The following is a 20,530-nucleotide window of genomic DNA, read 5'->3' as shown; positions in this document are numbered from 1 at the left end:
TGGAAAGTTAAACATATGGGAGATTAAAACAACAGTTCAGCCAGCAGAAAATAAATTGGTATATTGATGCATAAACTAGAGTATTTGGCAAACAAAAATGTAACACAAGAACAAAGCACCTAATAAAATAAAAAATGAGTAGTCTAAACATAGATCCCAATGCTACAAATTCACCACCTGTGTTTATGCAGTACATGAATCAGGGGAAGGGAGAAGGACTTACCTAGCTACTAAGTCATTCGGCAGCCTGTTTCAAAATGATAAAAGCCTTTTTTAATGAGTTTCACTATTAATTGTAGCAAAGCAATATGCAGTGGCATGCACAGTTTTTATAGGGATCTATGAGATTTATACTAATCATAGGAGAATGTTTACAATTAACTCATGAAAAATGAAACCAGGAGACAATAAAAGCCTTGGTATAGCTCCTTCAACACATTAATGAATTAATACAACATCACCAGGAAATATTAACCTTATTTTATGGAGGGAAGAACTTAGGTGCAGAGAATTTAAGAGAACAAGCAAAGGTCACATGGTCAAGTAGAATCCACTTCTCCCAACCCCTAAACCAGTGGTTCCCAAACTGGGGTTTATGAAATGTTACAGGGGGTTCTCGGGAAAAAATTCCCTAATGGTGGACAGAGCTGTCCCTAGGGACACTGGGCAGCAAGGGACCAGAAGCCCGGAGCCCCTGGACTTCCAAGAGCTAAGCAGATCAAAGCAAGCATATCTATCACACTGAGGAGATTTAAACTTCAAAACTCCTTATAAGAAATGGAAAGGGAGGTGGATATTTTTTGCTGTTTTTACAATTAAATAGGCAGCTAGTATTGTTTTTAAAGTTATTATGAAGAACAAGTTTAAGTTCTGTTGTAACGCGCGTTGTTTGCCTGGACTGCTCAAGACCTGAATGCTTGTGTAGGAGGAACTCTTTGAGTTAGCTTCTTAAATGCCTTCATGATGTTCCACATCTGATACTCCTTGATGAAACATAGAAGCCTTGTCTTATAACAGGCTTATTCAAAGTGATACAAGCTACGAAAGTGAGATCTTGGAAAAGTGTTGCCGTTTTCATAATGTAATAAAAATACTGTAATGATAAATAATAATTAATAATAGTGTGTAATAAGTATGTCATAAAAACAAATTTTATATTCCCCAGACCACTGCTTTTATAATTTATACTCAGGTAAAGGAGAAAATCCCTGGAAATATTCATTTTTAGGAGGGGGTTCACAAGACTTGACATTTTAGTGAAAGGTGTTCACAGGTTGTTAAAGTTTGTGAACCACTGCCCTAAGCCCATATGGTATCTGGAAAGAAACCTCTTTCCTCAACTAAAAATCAGAACACAGAAGGGAAAAAACAACAACATTTTAAAAGACTGCCAGGGTCAAACTTGTTTTTTCCCCCTACACTGTGTACTAAAAATTCTAGACACAAGAATATGATTTTTAATAAAGTGTAATTTTACTCAATTTCAATGTTTAGATGGACAATAAAAATACCAGCTGAACTGTTAAAACCTGGTCTATGACTAGTCTATAGTTTATAGCTAGGAAAATGGAATTCTCAGGATTATAGAAGTCTATTGGAATAATCCTTTTAATCCTTCAGAGTTAAGATTTGTGTGACAGCTAGCTCTTGTAGTTCCCCAAGAAGCAGATATATTATTGGATTTAATAGACAAGGAACAAAGTAATTGAGACACAGCAAAAACAAGGCCTTCAGATACTGCATTTGGAAAGCACAAGTATAAGGTCATCCCTTAAAAAAAGAAGAAAATGCTTCACACTGCTTCAGACAAGGAGATGTAAAATAAGACCTACTGATTCCTAACTTGCACATGTGTTGCCGCTGACACATTTCAAAGATGTTCTTTATGTGGCAAATATAAAACTGTTTAAATTTAAGCCATTGCCGCTGCAGGAGTGCCCCTAATTTGAATGGATTTGGGTTGTCTGCACAGACAGTTTCCATGTAGAGAGAGTATAGTAACAATAGAGTGTAGTAACAAGTAATATGGCCAATACATGCCTATTTTCAGGCTATACAAATGCCAAAAGTTAAGACTTAAAAATCAAGATCCAGGGTGAATTTACAAGGCAAGTGCAGTGTGCTAGGCACTTTCCAAACAGATGAGTCTCTGACCCAAACCACTTAAAATCTGCGATATTAACTCTCTCATTTTACAGATTAGAAAACTGAGACACACAGGTCATGCTGCAAGTCAGAGCTGGTCTTAGAATCCAGATCTCTTGGCTTGCTTTCCCATGCTCTAACTGTGCTGCTGCCTTGATAACTAGACCACTGTCAAACCAAAGTAGGAAGATATGGATTATTTTAGCTTGCTCATCAAGAAACCTGACAACATTTCCTAGTGAGTGTATATGTATTTGGATGGGAATGTTAATTTAGTCTAAAAAGCTGCAGTACAGACATTGCCACAGTGAATATGCCTCATGATTTATCTGGACTTTCTAACAGACTGAACAGGAAACACTTTACTGAGCATAAAAGTCAAAACTAGCCTTCAGATATAGTGAAGCTTCAAAACGTTCACCCCAAGTCATCTTCTGTGGATGTGTAAGAGGGTGTATTTTCATATTCTCCACAGAAAAAGGAAGAGAACCCTGATATCTAAGACACTTCAGGAAGCACATATGTACGTCCACTTGCTAGAAGGGTTATGAGAATCCATCTGTTCAGAAACTGAAAAGCAATTTCAATCCAAAAACGCGACAAGTGACATCAAGCTGGAGAATACAGAGTCTTAGGAAAGGCAGGTATGGAGGGCATGGGGAATCACGTTACAAGATAGGTATGCAGTAAAAAAATGTATATTTTTCAGAAACTGCAGATAGTCTCAGTGATCAGAAAGTAAAGAACTGAGAGTTTGAAAGTGTTCTGGCAGATATTTAACAAAATATCAGCTGCACCACATGTGAGTTGAGGAGACAAAAGAGGGAAGAACCAAACTTCAGAAGTGCTGAAATTATCCTCATTTTAATTGTTTTATGATGGGCTGAACTACAGTTAGTATACATCATTACTAAGCATTTCAAGCTATAATTTAAATGAAACCCTGCACTTCAGTGAATTCTCAGAGCTAATAAATCTACTATACTTCAAACCATCATCTGAAAATTTGCCATTGTATAAGGGCTCACCACACTTGTATCTATATAAAGTAAGTTAATGGGATTTTCTTGACATGTTACATAGACAGCAACCAAAACCAAATGTTTGCTTTAATTTGCAAGGTATTCATTAACTGAAACATTCAAACATTACAAGTGTAGACTATGGTAAGAGGAACAAAAACCCAACCATGAACTGTGCCTGTCCCAGAAAGTAGTAAGAATTAGTCAGTCATTCTCAGTACTGAAAGACTGCGATTCTACTACTGTAAAAATGTAAGCTAGTTGCCTTACCTTATCTACATTTGCTCTAGTTTTGGCAGAAGTTTCTACATACTGCACACCCCACTCCTCTGCTTTACTTCTGGCCTCCTCCACAGGCACCTGCCTCCGCTCTTCCAGGTCAGATTTATTTCCCACCACAAGCAACGGGATTTTGTCCTCTTCAGCCTTCACACGCAGGATCTGTTCCCTAATTCATCAGATATTAAAAACAGAACAGCTGAGTTAGCTTCCTGAGAGCATCAAAAATAAAGCACTTGACACCAGGAATAAGCAAGCAGCCTTCACACTGTGCCAAGGAGTATCATATTGTACTTCGAAAAAGCCATTTCAGGATGGCCTCATGCCATCACTAATGGGTAAACGATTCCAAATTTAGAGTGGTAACATTGCAAGCTCAGAGCCGGTACTGCCCAATGAAGATAGGAACCCAAATTGTAAGTTACAGGAAATGGAGGTAGGTTACTTGTAACTGGAATTTCTTTCAGATATGTGATCCCAATGTGTATTCCATATGCGGGATATGCATGTGCACTCCATGACTGAGACTGGAAATTCTTGCAAGTATTGTCTGTTTGTCCGTGCCTGTGCCCTGGATTGTCTTCTGCTCAGTACCAAGGGTGTAAGGGGAGATGCAGATTGACCGCATCTCTACTTCCTTCTCTACCACAAATCCAGTCATGAGGCAAACCAGAGGGGAAGGTGGTCAGGTAGCAGAATTCAGATAGGGACAACACATCTCAAAGAATCTTGTTACAGATAAGTAACTTCCATTACTACTTTGAGTTCTAGTCCCTGTGTGCATTCCACATATGGGTGAATGTCAAGCAGTGATCAAATGGGGGTGGTGGGGGGGGGGGATTTGAGGATGCAGGTGGTATAGATCAAACACTGCAATTCCAAAGGCTGTGTTGACAGAAGAGACTTGGACTGAAGCATAGCGCTTCATGAAAATACAGATAGTGCTCCAGGTTGCCATCTTACAAAGTGTCCAGCATAGGCACTTCCTGAAGAGATGCTACTGAGGTTGCCAGTGCTCTAGCAGAATAGGCCCTCACCCCATCCGGGGGAGGGAAATACACTAACGGATAGCAAAGGAGTATATAGCCAAGCATCCACTTAGAGAGGCTGAGCACATATTGCTTGTTCCCTTGCTTGCTCCACTATAGCGACAAACAGTCTGGGTGATTTTCTAAATGGTTTCATTCTTAGATGAGCATTGCCATTCTACCTTCAGACGTCAACAGAGTGTAGTTTCCTCTTCTTGCTGTGGGCAGGAGACTCCGGAAAGAACCTGGAGTGAATAAGTGCACAGTAAGTGAATTGATTGGCTTATGTAGAACGTGGAAGATACCTCTGCGATGAACTTTGGGTCGAGTGAAGGGATACCTTCTCTTTATGAAATGTAGCATATGGCGAGTCTGCCACAAAGGCTTTTCCTTCACCCACCTTCCTGGCCAACGTAACGGCAACCAGGAAGATGACCTTCATGGACAAATGAGACATTGAGCACATGGCGAATGGTTCAAAAGGTGGCCCCGTAATATTGAAAATACGAAGATTAAGGTCTCACTGTGGTGTTTACTTTGCTACTAGTGGGAAGGTCCTAGTCAGACCACTTACAAAACTGGTTGTTACTGGGTGAACAACAGAATAGCCATCTACCAGAAGGTGGAACACACTGATTGCTGCTAGGTGGCCCTACAGAGAGCTACTAGAAAGATCTGATGTCTTGAGAGTCAGGAGGTAAGTCTAAGGTAGCAGGAATACCTGCTAGTCCTGATAAATGAGGCGCCCAGGCAGAGAAATGCCTCCATTGGACTAGTTAACGTTTTCTGATAGAATCTTTCCTGCTGTGATTAAGAATAGTTTGAATGGCCTCTGAACATGAACGCTCTAGGTCTGACACCCATCCAAATACCCAGGCATGAGGTGAAGGGAGTCCAGGTTGGGATGTGTGATCCTGCCAGCCTCCTAAATTAGCAGTTCCGGGAAGGACTGAATGCTGACAGGCTGCTGGGTTGAAATTTGTAGGAGGGTCCAGAAACCAGAATTGTCTGGGCTAATTGAGTCAGATGAGAATGACTTGAGTTTTGTTTTGACAAATCTTCTATAGAATCTAGGGTAATAGTGGGATTGGAGGGAAGGCGTATCTCATGTGGCCTGTCCAGAACAGGAGAAGGGCATCGCTCCTGGAGTCCAGACCTTGAACTGCTCTGGTACAACATACATTGAGCTTCTTGTTTTTCTGGGAGGCGAACAGCTCCCAAGATGGTGTTCCCAACTGAGGGAAAATGCTGCCCAGCACTGAATTGTGTAAATCCCACCCATGGATTGCTGGAAAAGTGTTTGAGCACCTGTGAGTTCTGAGCACCAGGTAGGTACATTACAGTGATTTCGGATACACCAATTCCATAAGTTGACCACCCCATGTACAGTGGGAGGAGCCTTGCCCCACCCTGTTTGTTTATATAGAAGACAGTCGTTATCTACATTATCCAAACATTAGAGAGAGAAGGTGGGTGAGAAGATCCTCCTCCTTCCAGCAGTATCCTCTTCTGGGGTTAGAACATTCGTCAGAAGAACTGGGTCTGAAAGTAAAGGAGACTGTGGGTCTGGGAAGGGGAAGATATCCTTTGGGGTAGTATATGTCTCAGTCTGTCCCAGATTATGAGGGGTCCCGGTTATTGGTTATGCCAGATTCTGTGCCACAATAACTTAGTTGTTGGCAGATCCTTGCAGATCCTTATGGGGCCAGATCAGTATCATTAGAGAGTGTCCTTCCTGGAGCTTTTGGCTGGCAATGGTGGATGCTGATCCTTTGCCTTGCTAGAAATCCTAGTCAGCACTGGTGTTAGTATGGGGGCCGGAACTGTTGGAGCTTTGCTCCTACATGCTCTCTGCTTTCTTTCTGTGGTCAGGAGGGCTAGGTAGACCTAAGTCCTTGGAGCTTGTATGTGAAGACTCACCCAACTTGGACGGTATCAGAGGGGGAAACCTTCTCTTGGAAGCAGACTTAAAGGGGAATCAGTTTTTGTGTCTATGAGAGTGTTCCTTACTCTCAAGAGAAGCCAGAGGTAATGGGTCTTTGTCTCCTCTGGCCTCTGCTCCAGAGCTTGTGCTCACAGACATGCTGCTAGAGGATTGCGGCCAGTATACAAGAGAGTCTTCCGGCTTTCTCCATGATGTATTTTCTTAGTCAGAGCTCTCATCCCTCTTGGGTCTGGGGTGAGAAGGAGTGACAAATATTGCACTTTGCAGGGATATGCACCTCCCCAAGGCAGTAAAGGCAGCACTGGTGTCATTGTTGACTGAGAAGGAGTGAGGACAGGAGATGCAGTGTTTAAATCCTGGGATTCTAGGCAGTCATTGTGGACAGAGATGGTCCCTGGGGTGGAGAAACTAAGCTAACTCTGCAGATGCTATAAAAACACTATGAAACACTAAAACCATATACAATTATTGTTTTCATCTCTGTAAATATACAGGGATAACTCCAGACACAGAGGATTCCGACTCAGCACATGCGATGGCAAGAAGGAACTGGAGAGGCAGTCAGTCCGCACCTCCTTACATACGCTCGGTAATGAGCACAAGGAGATCCAGAGCACAGGAGTGGACCAATGGACACTATTTGCAAGAATTCCCAGGCTCAAGTTTCATGGTGCACATGTGTACCCCCACATGTGGAATATGCACAGGAAGCAACACTTGGAAAAGGTTACATTTTGCGGTGTGTGGCTGAACACCATATCTGTTTCTTCATCTGACTCCAGTAAAGGAGAGCTTCTATAGTGGAGTACAAATGGCCTTTGAAACAAAAGTCTTGTACCATATATTTATGGTTGATAAATATTTATGGTGATAAACTCATTTGGTTGATAAATCTAAGGGCTCTTCCACACAGCAACTCAGTGCGCAGCAGACTAGAGCGCTGCAGATTTACACCCAAGCTTGCCGTGCACGGTCTCTGTACAGACAAGTGCTAAACAGAAAAGCTGTGATAGTATTAATAAGATCTGTCAGACATCTAATGTATATTTTTATTTATCCATACTCCACAAATGGAAAATAAATTAAACTTAAGAAAAAAAATACCATTTTACATTTCTATAGCACCTTCCTCTGGAGGATCTCAGAGGGCTTTATAAATAGGTACATATCCCTCTAAATTGGGGAGTAGTATCTCCATTTTACAGAAGGGAAAACAGAGGGAGGGAAAAGTTCAAAGATTTGTGGAAGGTCACATTGACACAAAGCAAAACCCTGCTCCCTGGCTCCAGGACCTGTGATCTAACCACAAAGATGTCCCTTCCTCCACAAGGAAGTATGTTTGCTTCTACTAAAAGACTGACTAGAACACTTTAAGGCTCAATGAAATAAGTTTGGAAGGTTACAGTTCGATAACTGAAGGCATCTTTTATTACCCCTTCAAGTTGATTTACTTTAAGAAAAACAACCTTTTTAATCAATAAAAATAAGAGTTTAAGACAATAGCAAGCAGCATAATTTTCAAAGGTATTGTCTAAACATCGAGGAAGCTAGTGAAAGTTATGAGTTCCTGCCAAAACTAGAAAATCTTGTGTTAGCAGCATATGCTGGAGTCAACTTGTAGTTTCTTTAGTCTTCTAAGAAATGAAGTGTACAGTTCTTTTTAGTTCATTTTTCATATCTTTTCATTATGTGATGAAGCAATATATAATGAACACCCACAACTGTGTTTTTTCATGCAATCAAATTAATACAATATCTCATCTATCAAGATTAGGCAGAGAAGCTAGTACAAGTAGCTGCTTGCAGTTTATTTCCCATTAATAGCTGATTGTATTTAACAGATGCTCCAATTAAGGTCACTTCAAGTGCACGTTATACAAAACTGAAAAATTATGCACTTGAACACAACCAGCTATTAGAATCACAAGATACTAACAGTTAGCTTTTCAGAGTCGCACAGGCAGGTAAAATGACAAAACAGCAAATATACATATTAACTATCAAAATCTGAATATCAGCAGGATTTCTAGCCTGACTTGAAATACAGCTATGATAAAGAATCTGATCACAGAAAATCTAATAATCATTTACATGAATTTTGTCATGTCAGTGCTTTTCTATACAATTTTCAAAAACTCAAAAGATTAAAGAAGTGATTGTCAGCTTAAGATTTAAATTAGTGTTTTGTCCAATGAGATGGGTAGGTAATCCTTCTTTTCAATGGTGAAAGGGGAAAACTCCCATATTTTCAAATTGAGGGAGTGTAGGGCAAGGTTGCGGAAGATTGGTGAGGAGCTAAGTGGTGGACTGATGTGACTGGATGTAAGCGGAGGATGCAGGCAGTTTATATGAATTTTGTCCGACAGACCCTGCCAAAAGACATTGTAGCATAGCTCAGCATATTTTGCCTGTGAACGAGACAGTTTATATAATAAGCATAAATCGTACATATAAGAATGTAGCCAGCTGTTGACCCCATGTAAGCGCGGAGAATATAGCGCCGCAGAGGACTCCCCCCTGGCGGAGTCCTGCCTGGTCAGCTGTCCTGAACGACCAGAGTCCCCTGCAGCCTCTCCGCACGTCCTAGGGGCTCCCCGCACAGATTAGAGCGTAAGTTCTTCCTTCCTTCAATAAAGCATAGTTTACTATTCTTAGGCCTGAGTGTCCTCCTTTTGCTGGTATCTTCCCCCCCCAGCCCTTGCGGGCACAGGGAGGTATCAGAATCTTTCAGTTACCAGCCCAAACACACACTACCATTAGCTAAATTCATAATCTGCCTTATTCAACTCCTATTGAAATTAATGGGTTTCCCGATCACATTTGATAGAACATGTTGTCTCTGGGTCTTGTCTCTTATCTCCAACCCTGTTGTTTACCCGTAATCCTATCCCCAAGACTCCACAATAAAGCAGCCCTTTCTCTGGCTGAGACGAAGCCTGGATGCATCTCCTCCAAAACTGCAGAATCTTCAGTCGGATGGGGAGGTCTCTCTGTTGCACCTAAGGAGCTTGTCAAAATTTTACCTATCCCCTAACGCACTGCCTGAATAATGTTCCCAAAGTGCTGGGTCATGGAGCAAGTACAAGGAACAACTGGAAAGAGCTGTAACAGAAAAAAAGAACCAATTGTCTTTCCTGCCTCAGAGCTCATTAAAGAAAGGACCATAAGCAAATCTGAATGACAGCAACTCCACTTGGAGACTTCCCTGAAGCAGAATTCCAACAACGCTGAATGCTGTCTGGATAGATGAATCATTTAAGTTCCCTCAAGGTATCCATCTCATTGCTGGGCATCTTCCTTCTAACTTGAAAAGCAGGAGGGTACGGGGTTGTAGGTTCTCCTGAATATGGATTAATTCCAAGTTTAAAGCATCCATTTCTCTTTCCCCAGGAAACACAGGGGAAAGGACAGATTAAACAAAAAAAATTAAAAATGAAAAAAAAAAACCCAAAGAGCCCCATTTTTATCATAGGTTGATGAGGTAGTCAAATTTCCTTGTTTGTCATCAGAATGCACAAGAGTTTTACTACTAACTGGATGCAGGGCTAGTGTTTTGATTTATTTCTTTATACTGGACTGTTGATGCAACAACTGCAAAAAAATCACAGTAGGATGGCACGCTTTGTGAGGGGCTACATTTGAGGTTTTATTCAGGGCTTGTCTACGTGTACAATGGCGCAGCTGCACTGCTTTAGTGAAGACACCAATATGCCAATGGGAGAGCTTCTCCTGTTGGGGTAGTTAATCCACCTCTGCAAGAGGCAGTAGCTATGTCAACAGGACAAGCTCTCCTGTTGATATAGTGCTGTCTACACCAGGGGTTAGATCAGAGTAACTATGTTGCTCAGGGGTGTGGATTTTTTTTAAGCCCCTGAGCAAGGTGTAGATGTTACACCAGTGTAAGTTTCTAGCGTAGACCTGACCTCAGAGAGCAGATTCAGTATTTCTGTAGTTCTCAAATATTTTTATTCATTGTTAAGAATCAAAGGGTCCTGTATTATATTCCAAGTTATTGGTACTTTATTGCATATATGTACACAATTCCCATTACAGATTGTTAATATTGTTATCCACAAGGCTTTTTTATTATACACAATATAAGTATTGGTTTTCAGCTGTCTTATTTGCTGCAGAAATACTACTTTGAGCTGTAGGCAGTTATTTTTAAGCAACTATTTGAGAGAACCAAAAAATAAGATTCTGTTCTATTTCCTGGCTCAGCAATCGAAGCTTTTGTCATTTCAAAATATCTGATGTTAAGACTATAAATTGAAGATGTTCAATAAAAGAGAGAAACTCTGGAAGTGATGTTCCAATGGAAGACAAAGGTCAGATCAATATCAAAATATACTACAGGCATTTTAAAGGCGAAGCAAAAATACTAACAGCTGAAGCATTTAAAAGATCATTTTTACCAACAAGAAAAAATGAACTGACCAATTCTCTAGCAAAAATTTACCAAGGAGCACTGTCAAGGTTTCAGACCAAGAAGCGTAAATTACTAGCTCCAAACTAGAAAACAGACTTTTTGTTTTCCTTCTCAGTTAGGAATATTTAAGTGACACTCCAACTTCTGCAAGCCTCAGAAGAAATAACGGGTCCACACACCTTAAAGCAATGCTGGCATCAGTGTTTCTTATGCAAAGACTAAAAGGTTTTGCCATACAGTATGTTGCTACACAAGACAAAATTATCTATGTTAAATAGGAACATTTTGGGATTTGCAGCCACTCTCAGATGATCTACACCAGTCCAGATGCTTGTGTTTCAGATAGAGATCGCCCATCTTAGTCGTCCATCTGCTCGTTGAGAAGACGACTTGGTGGACCACTTTTGTTCATGAACATTAGCCAACAACTTAGACCCAAATATTCCCATTCCTTCTTTCCACCCGAACCCAACCCCCAATGAATCCACTGGGTCAAACGTGCTTTCCATTTCTCAAGTGCTTCTTCGGCCCCAAATCAATTCTTTATCCCATTTTGGAATCTGCTTGGCTTTTTCTTGGTCCTTAGCATATGAGGAACAGTCTCTAAAAGCCAAGTTTTGCCACTCTTTTTAGGTGAGCTCCTAGTGCCATGTAGGCATCCAAGCAACTAGATCTATGCTCCTTTGCAGTTTCTGGGGACTGGACAGAAAGTGGGCAGGGCAACTTTCCATTCTACAATGGAAAACAGATATCATCCTTGGAGTGACGTCTGGAAAGGTTCTTAAGAACAAACTTCATCCTTATGGAAAATCATATAAAGCTCTCTCTCTAAGAGCACCTTTCGCTCTTCAAGCCTTCTGGCCAATCATTTTGTGATGAAAAACAAATTCTGTAATAATAATAATGGAACATAATCCTTCTCCTAGGCTCAGCTGGAAGGGGTGCAAGAGTACTGAACACCAAGATCGAAGTCCCAAGCAGGAACAAGGGCAGAAGATGGTGTTGCCCTCATGGGCTCAGATCTCCATGGCTTTCAAAAACCTCAGTATCCGATTAGGTATTGAATTTACCTTTTCTCTGAATTCTGTGACTTTGGTTTAGTTGGTACAGTTAGCCCAGCCTGAAAATATTCCAGGATACTAGGGCCAAAAGTCTACCTTTCCCTTATCCACCCAAGAGAGAAGGCTCTCCAAGTCTTCAAGTACTCTCGTGAAACTAATTATTGCCAAGATTATAATATAGCTGGTATCTTTCTCTGCCAGACCTCTTCTTCAGGCTCATGCACACAACTGTCAGGCTGTAAGGGTAAATCCTACTGTATTGTCATTAATACAGTTGATAACAGCTGAACTGGACTGTCCATGGACATGTTCAATAATCATGGCCTCCTCTTTGATAGTGATCTTCTGGGCCTGCACAGCACACCCCAGGATGGGAACACAAGAAAGTTCACAGATCTATGGTATGGTCTGGGTGCCCTCTTCTCAACTCAGCACTCCAGGGGTGGAGTGATTACTTTGGCTGGATGCTTGGACCATGAGTGATTCAGGGATGATGGACACTAGTTGAAACAAAATGACCTATTAACAGGACTTTAGATCAAGACAGTGAGAATTTTCAGAGTAAAATGAAGTGTCAGAATGAAGATTAACTGTGTAATTACTGTGGCACATAAACTGTCAAAGATGAGTATCTGTAGACTGTTAATAGGATAGGCAGATGTAGTAGAAAGAGGGCCTACACACACCCAGCTGAGTTGCATGAATGCTCTCTAAGTCACTCATGAATAATATACAGGAAGATTCTAGCCAATTCCCTCCAATCTGTTTGTCAGAAGCTGGGAGTGGGCAACAGGCAATGGATCACTTGATGATTACCTGTTCTGTTCATTCCCTCTGGGGCACGTGGCATTGGCCACTGTCGGAAGACAGGATACTGGGGCTAGATGGATCTTTGGTTTGACCCAGTATGGCCATTCTATGTTCTTGCACTCTAGTAATGTACCATCTTGCACTGCTCAAGATGTTCTCTTGAGCAATACAAGCTCATTAATTAGTTCGCCACTTCGTCAAAGAATAGTGAACATGCACCCAGCCTTTGTAATCTGAGCAGTTTAGACAAGAAGCTTAGACAAACTCACCAGTAAGGATAAAACATTAAAATAAGTGTATTAACTACAGATTGATTTTAAGTGATAATAAGTGTTAGGCACAAAGGTCAAAATTGGTTACATAAGAAATAAAAATAAAATTGCATTCTAAATCCTAAATTTATCAGACTGAGTAAGGGTATGTCTATACCTGCAGAGGTTTTGCACTGTAAGTTTCACCGGTGATAGGGAACCGGTGAAAGAAAAGCGGTGGTTTGGGTACTCAATTCCTCAGGCGTCAGAGAGAGTGTTTACAATAGCAGCACTTCCATCACCGATGAGAGCAGTGCTGCAGGGCAGCTACCCCACAGTGCAGCTCTCTCGACAGGTCTTGTGGGAAGGGTGAGCAGAAGGCATTCTGGGTCCCTGCTCAGTGCCCCGTGATGCACTACTTCATGTCCCAGCAGCCCCATTACTTCCCTGTTTCTTTTGCGGCATTTTTTTTTTTAAATCCCCTGCTATCTGGCTACTTTCCCCATCACATCTACAAGCAAAGGGAAAGGGAGTTTCAAACTTCCAGGGGTTTACGGGGGGAAGGGCGGACAGCCATTTACCTGGCGTCAGAGCTGTGGAGATGCTAGCCGGAGTGGTTACTTTTGGAACTGTGGGATATCCTCTGGAGGCCAAAAGGTGTTTACACAGGTAGAAGGTGTCTTCACTTTCACAACAGTGCAAAAAGAACAGCGGAAAGAACTGCATGCCTCTCGTGAAGGTGGTTTTCTTTTGCGGTAAAACTTCTGAGTTTCACCGCAAAAAGTCATTTACAAGTGTAGAGGCTTCCACAGTTTTAGCACAAAAAAGGGACATTTTGCACTTTAAAATGTCGGTGTAAACATAGCCTAAGATCTGAATCAAACAGTTTTTCTCAACCCACAAGATGTTCCAGGCAGTTTACAGTTCTTAATACACAGCCTGAATCCTCTTCTAAGCCTAGGACCGATCTCCCCAGTTCACAGTCTGTGTCTTCCAAATGATCTTCCAGGTGTTGACATGGGGAGGAGAGAGGCCACGTGGTGAGGTCACTGTCCCTCTTTTATACCTTCTTCCAGCTGCTAGAAAGATCCTTGTTGTGTCACAGGGGTAAGGCTGCCTCCATTGTGTAAGTGCCCTCTGAGGAGTCTCTGAGAGGGCCACTGGGAGAGTTGGATTCTCCTTAATGGGCCATCAGTGCCTGTCTAGCCAATCTTAATGTAAATCTGTTTTGTCAGCGTTAATTGCTCTGTTGTTGCCACTGAATGGCTGGCTGTGGGTGTTTCCCACTTACCACATATTTCAGTAACAATTATATAGTAATATTTCATAACTTCACATACAATGATAGTGCATATAATTCAACAGGATATTAATGTTCAATAGATCAAGACTTCTTAAATGATACCTCACAAGGCATGCATTGTTTAAAACATATCATAATCATATCACAGTGGTGAATACATTTTGAGGTACAGAGTGTCAATGTTTATGTATATTTTGCAGGTCCATGGATCAGAGGAACTTGCTTGAATTCACTGCTTGTTAATGGACTTGCAAGCAAGCCAGGGCAAGAAAACAAGCAGATAGACTAAGAGGGATGCATAAGATGTCAATGACTTGAACACTGAAGGATAAGAGTAGCTGATTGTTTGGAGAGGGAGAGACAAGTACCGAAAACCAGAGACAGTGGATAGGGAGGAGTTAGGAGGGCTACCATGGATGCATGGGGGTGAGAGAGTTAAGAGTCTGAAGGAGTGTCGTTTGAAGGAAGAATGGAAAAAATGCTTGAAAGGGGCATGAAGAGTTCTTCCTGGGAATGATACTATGGCTGACCTCTTGCCTTGGATGGACTCCTCAAGGAAAGCCCCTTCTTCAGAGTCTACAGCACTACAGTTTGTGGAAAAAGTGCCAGGCACCAATGCCTCTGAGCGAGCCTATCCCAGCATGGGAGCCAGCTCAACCTCTTGACAAGGCCACTGGCATTTCATGCAAGCTGTTACAATCACAGAATATCAAGGTTGGAAGGGACCTCAGGAGGTCATCTAGTCCAAACCCCTGCTCAAAGCAGGACCAATCCCCAACTAAATCATCCCAGACAGGGCGCTGGGACATGTGCAAGGACTACTAGGCCTGTTTTGCTTTCCTTTCAGCAGCGTGCCTTTGGGATACAACTGAAATCAGAGATGGCTATACCTCCTTTGTAGTGTGTATGTATGTGGGAAATGGGGAAGAGAGTGGCAAATAGAGACTGAACCATCTGCTAGCTGTGAAAAACTTGCGCAAGTATCTGAACTAGTACAGAAGACAAAAGAAAAACATTTTCAAGCTACTTGGCAGGGAAAAATGAGCATTATACAAACCAAAATTAAAGAATTGTGAAGAGTTGCTTACTGTCCTAATATATAAACTGAAGTTAAATAGGGAAAATGGGTTAGCTCAGATACAAGATTTCTGATGTCTTACACTCCATGTTCTGTTTGCTTATGCAACTCAGGAGCAGTAAGTTTACCTTTTTATCCTTTACCCATTACTGAGCTACAAAACACACAAACACAATTCCATATTCATGTTATCAAACCTACTCAGATCTATGTAAATACACGTAAAATATCAAAAAGCAGCTTGCGGAATTGAATCTTTTTTCCCCCCTCCATCCAACTACACTGCTTACCTTAACTCTGCTGTTGCTGTAAAGGATTCGTATTCGGTTATTGAGAAGACGAGGAGAAATCCCTCCCCACTGCGGAAGTAGTTGTCTCGAATAGCTGCATAATCCTCCTGTCCCGCTGTATCCAGAATGTCTATCTGGAATTCATCCCCATCCAGAACTACTTTCTTTCTATAACTGTCAGCCTTCGTAGGTTCATAGTCTTCTACAAACTGAGGAACATAAGAAGGGGGAAATCATAATAATAATCTACAGTACCCCTGACTTTTTCAGATGTGGCACTCCTCCCTTTGGATATTTGCTTCAGCACATTCCTCTCCACTTTTAATGGCCATTGTACGATGTATATATACTCCTGAAAGACCTTTTTATTTTAATCATTGTCAACTATTTCATGCCAGTTTTATGACTTTAGTATTTTTTAACTATGAGAGAGAGAGAGGTTCTGACCTTCTCTCTCAGATGTAGACCTTGGGACTGTTATTGTCTTTGTCACCTCAGTTAGAATGCTGAACTGCCCTCTGCATGGAGATACACCTTAAATCAATTCAGAAGCTGAAGCAGGTGCAGAACACATTAGCTCAACTGTTAAGTGATGCATATTGTTTTAAGTACATACACCAGTGCTCTATAATCTACACTAAACAGCTAATGAATTCTAGGTGAGGTTTATGGTACTGGTTCCGACCTACACAAACATAAGTGACACAGATACTCAGCGCCAGGCAACCATGCTGTTCCAGGCACATCTTTGTACCAACTGTGGTCTAGGTGCTCCAGCAGGGGTCCCTACACATTAAGAAAGAGAAAGAGTTGCCACCAGAATGTTTACTATGAGAGCAGCTTGATTCTGGAACTTACTCCGCCAACTTGGTAAAAAATAGTCCACATTTGTTGATCTTTAGGACAGACTCCAAAAACCATCCATTGATATACCTCTTGGGGTTTTTTAGTTGGGTGTATTTTAGTGTGTTTTTTTCCTTTGTAATGACTTATTATCACAAACAGTTGTCAGAGTGACTAGAGAAGGGGCATAGGCTATTTAAAACAGAACTAGAGATTGCATTTTTCACCTATTCATTGAAGTTGTGATCCTGCCGTTTAACAGATGCACATGCCTCCCTGAGTAGACCTTGCAAAATTAGCTACAGAACTTAAACTGATTTACAAGACATGCATCTGCAAACTGAAAGCAGGCTTGAGCCCAGTATATTAGTACTAAAGAATTAGCAGAAAGGAAGCCTGCAATCTTCTTTGCATTGTTTCTTCATCAACATCTGCCTCAAAAATAGATAAGAGTGTTTACTTCTACTTGAATCGTAACTTGTCTCAAAAAACCTCACAGTTTAACTGCACCAACAACACTTGAGACAATGTGGTGGACTGAAACATCTTTAGAATAATTTTACTGATTGCACAAGGAAAATCCAGCAGAATGACTGTCAATTATTCATGGAGCGTAATAAGCAATCTGTGCTAACTCTTCTTACCTCATCATACATGAACTGAAGTGTAAGTGCTGATTTGCCCACGCCTCCACTGCCAACCATGATTACTTTGTGCAGGGCCATAGAACTCTGGTTCTTGTTCTTGCTGGCAGCCATCGTCTTGGTTATCTACAGTTGTCAAGTGCCAACAAACAGCTAATTTAAGAGCTGCAGGAAAAAAAGACAGAAGTAGTCACATAGGTGAAGTATACAATCTTTTGTAAGTCTGTACATGGAATATAACAGTATCCTTGGTGTTAGAGAAAAAAACTGTTAAACACCTCTAGCAATCAAAAAAAAATCACATTGGAAGAGTCTGCACATGGTATGGCTGAATTAGTTTGCATGTTTTCTTGCCATTTATTATTCGCGTTGGTAGAAATAGGAACCTGTATTATAGGCCTGTTGATAACAAATAAACTTGAAGTCTGAAAAGAACAACTTTCAAGAAGTGGTGATTAAGTCTCAATTCACAAGAGTTTAATCAAAAAACTTATCTTCTGGACAGGGACTACAAATGAGAAATTTTCTGTGGAGAGGAGACTTCTGCCTCTTCCCCTTCCACCTAAAAGGTAGAAGAATGGTCAAGATCATGCTTAAAATAAACTATAAAGATACCATTATGACATTATTAACACCTTCCTAAAATATTTCTTTTCAATGTTTTGCTCCTTAAAACCTAAAATCTGACAGTAGTGTTATGCCTTAGATCTCCTTAAAAATAATGGCATTACTTTTGCTGTTATTGCCTACAGACAAATTGAAAGCAGACAAAGATCAATAGCAAGTCTTGGCAGACAAGACAGAAAAATACATTTAACTGAACATCTCTATTAGTTATGACATAACACTATTTGTTTTATGTAGTTCTGCCTTTTCTTTTTGACAATCTCTTTGCTTCTTTGATGTTGCAAGTCTAGTTCTTCATTCCCAGGTCTCTCTTGTAAGCCCAAGGAGGAAGTGTCAATCACAATTTCCATTCCTCCTCTAAAGTGGTTGGCTAAAATAAACCCATAACAAACCTCCATACTTGAACATGGAAAAAGTTACCCCCTAGACACAAAACTACAAGCAAAGTACATATTGTGTGTAGTGCAAACTGGACGTTTAGGACTTTCACTTGTGACAGATGTTCTTTCAATTAATCCTATTCTATCACAGACTAGCTGGAAGGAAGGGAAGAAATTAAGCCCCACTATCTCCTAACTCAGATGTTGCCAGAAGGGGGGAAGGAGGGGAGGTGGAGGAGAAGAGATAAGGTTTAGTGGCTACATTTTCTTAAACAGGATGTAACCAACATCATCAACTTCATGAAAATGCAGGGACCTGATGGTAGGCTCAATGTTAGCGTGCAGATACAGCTCAGAGAAAATCCTAGATATTTCTGGCATTGGCTGTCAGTCTGTGGAGGTAAGAATCTCATAAGTCTGCTGACAGAATCACAGTTCTGATAGACTCTACTTTTGAACCATTTGGGAGACAGGGACATGCTGATTTAGAGTCCAGGATGAATAAGCTGCTCCCAAACTAGGAACCACAGGTTAATGGAATAAATATTTACATGGTCCAATAGACATATACAGTGCAATACAGATATACAAGGACAATAGGGTCCTTATCATGAGGACTTTAAAATTAAGGGCTTGATCCTTGAAGTCAACGAAATCACACACTGAGTAGTGGCTGCAGGACCAGGCCCTAAGTCAAAAGACATAAGCAATGCCACACCATGGAAGAAGGGAAGGAGAAAAGAATATTAACAGAGAAGGGAGATTTCAACAGAAAGTAGCTCCACCAAAATGAGGCTGGTGTAGCCAACTTCATTCTGAGAAGTTTGGAAACACTGCTTTTGTAAGAAGTGGGACAAATCTCCAACCAGATAAAAGTCGCTAACCAAACAATTTCAGAATGGCATATCCAAGACTGTAGAATAATGCGTTCTAATAAGACCAGCATGCAGCAAAACAGCATTTAAAGGGACAGACTATTAAACTTTATGTTCATGCAATAAGAAATCTAGATTAATTGTTAAATTTCAAGGCATTTTCATTGTTATAAAACACACTCAGGGATGTCCTGCTATGTGATTAAATTGCTGGACAGACTGAAAAACTCTAAACTTAGAAGAAGGGGTACATTATTCCATGCTATAAAGCCAACTGTCTGTACGTTGTTTAAGAAACTGACAATAAGTCTTGCTTTTAATTAAAAAATTAGTTTGTATATCAGTTCCCTTATAAAACTGTACAACATGTAGTGTCTTGAAGACACCTCTATATTCACTTTAGAATGGGACAGCTTGTAGTGACTCCATACTGTGTATTCCACTAACATCCTATTCATTGTATTGTTATGGTATTGTTTGGTACAACAGAAATGAAGTCACTGGAAGAGAAGTCTGTTCTAGGGGAAACATCTTAGTTTCCATTCACCAGCAGAAGACACCCTGCAACATCACCATTTTCCTTTCATAGTCTTTACAGCAACATGTTCAAAACAGAATAGCATATCTTTACAAACAGCCAGACCCCTGAACTTGTGGAAGGCCCAGGACTCAGCAAAGATAGGACTCAGGGGGAGAGAAGATGTAGTCAAGTGAATCAAGGCACTTACTATCCCATCATGCTCTTCTGGTCTCCCTCCTACCCTGTACACAGGGCATTTTGAGACACAGTCAGTGAATTCACAGCTATTTGGAATCAACAGCCATTGACTAACAGAAGAAGCTGATGGAGGACACAGTAGCTAACAGTGGCTCAGCTCTGCATGAAAACGTTGACATTTCCTTGGGGGTACTCAGGACTTTACACTCCCTTGCCTCCAGCGAAAGGAAAATCTGCTTGTGTTTCACTTGGTGTCAGCTCCCAACAGCAGCAGTCTGTTTGCTACCTACACAATCTCCTCTGTGCTCTGTCAGCCCTTATTTTGCCTTGCAGGACAACAACAGGTGCACCCCAATCTCTGAGCTGCCTTGAAACATTCCCCTGCAGTGTCAAGACCTTAACCATTGATCACTCTCAGAAATTACAAGGTAAGCTGTCCCAAAAGGAACAGTGCATACACCAGCTTGTTTGAGTCAACTGAAGATTAGCTCCAATATAACATCACAGCACTGAGATATATTTATAGTGAAAACAATCGTAAGATCGTCATCAAAAACTAAGATTTAAGAGATTGTGAATAAGGATAATGATAGGAACAAATTCTTACATATAAACCAAAAAAAGTATAAAGTGTTTCCCAGAATCTAAAACTTTAACATGCTAAAAACTTTGTCTAAAATAGTTTCTTGCCTAAAGCAATCACCCAGAGTCTCCAACCAACAAGGCTGGGATCCCTCTTACTGCATTCATGAAATTCTTTTTGCTTCCTCAGTGAAGCATAGAGAGGTGTTCTTTTGCCACA

General features: G+C 41.0%; 1 protein-coding gene across 3 annotated transcripts in view; it reads right to left on the bottom strand.

Moving 5' to 3' along the window:
- Nucleotides 1–20,530, bottom strand: part of RALB (RAS like proto-oncogene B) — an 80,208-nt gene that overhangs the window by 5,891 nt on the left and 53,787 nt on the right. For 2 of the 3 annotated variants that reach the window (XM_073305063.2, XM_073305062.2), the window contains exons 2-4: nucleotides 17,129–17,293; nucleotides 15,642–15,850; nucleotides 3,438–3,615 (exon numbers count right to left, since the gene is read on the bottom strand). In XM_073305063.2, coding sequence (XP_073161164.1) covers nucleotides 3,438–3,615; nucleotides 15,642–15,850; nucleotides 17,129–17,242 — 501 coding nt within the window. In that variant the 5' untranslated portion in view covers nucleotides 17,243–17,293. Of the gene's footprint in view, nucleotides 1–223; nucleotides 248–3,437; nucleotides 3,616–15,641; nucleotides 15,851–17,128; nucleotides 17,294–20,530 lie in introns of all 3 variants that reach the window. The other variant, XM_073305064.2, reaches the window with a different exon arrangement.

The sequence above is a fragment of the Lepidochelys kempii genome, chromosome 11 (genome assembly GCF_965140285.1).
Source record: "Lepidochelys kempii isolate rLepKem1 chromosome 11, rLepKem1.hap1, whole genome shotgun sequence".
NCBI classification, from domain to species: domain Eukaryota; kingdom Metazoa; phylum Chordata; order Testudines; family Cheloniidae; genus Lepidochelys; species Lepidochelys kempii.
The sequence above is the reverse complement of the archived record's forward strand: the minus strand, read 5'-3'. Positions and strand labels throughout refer to the sequence as shown.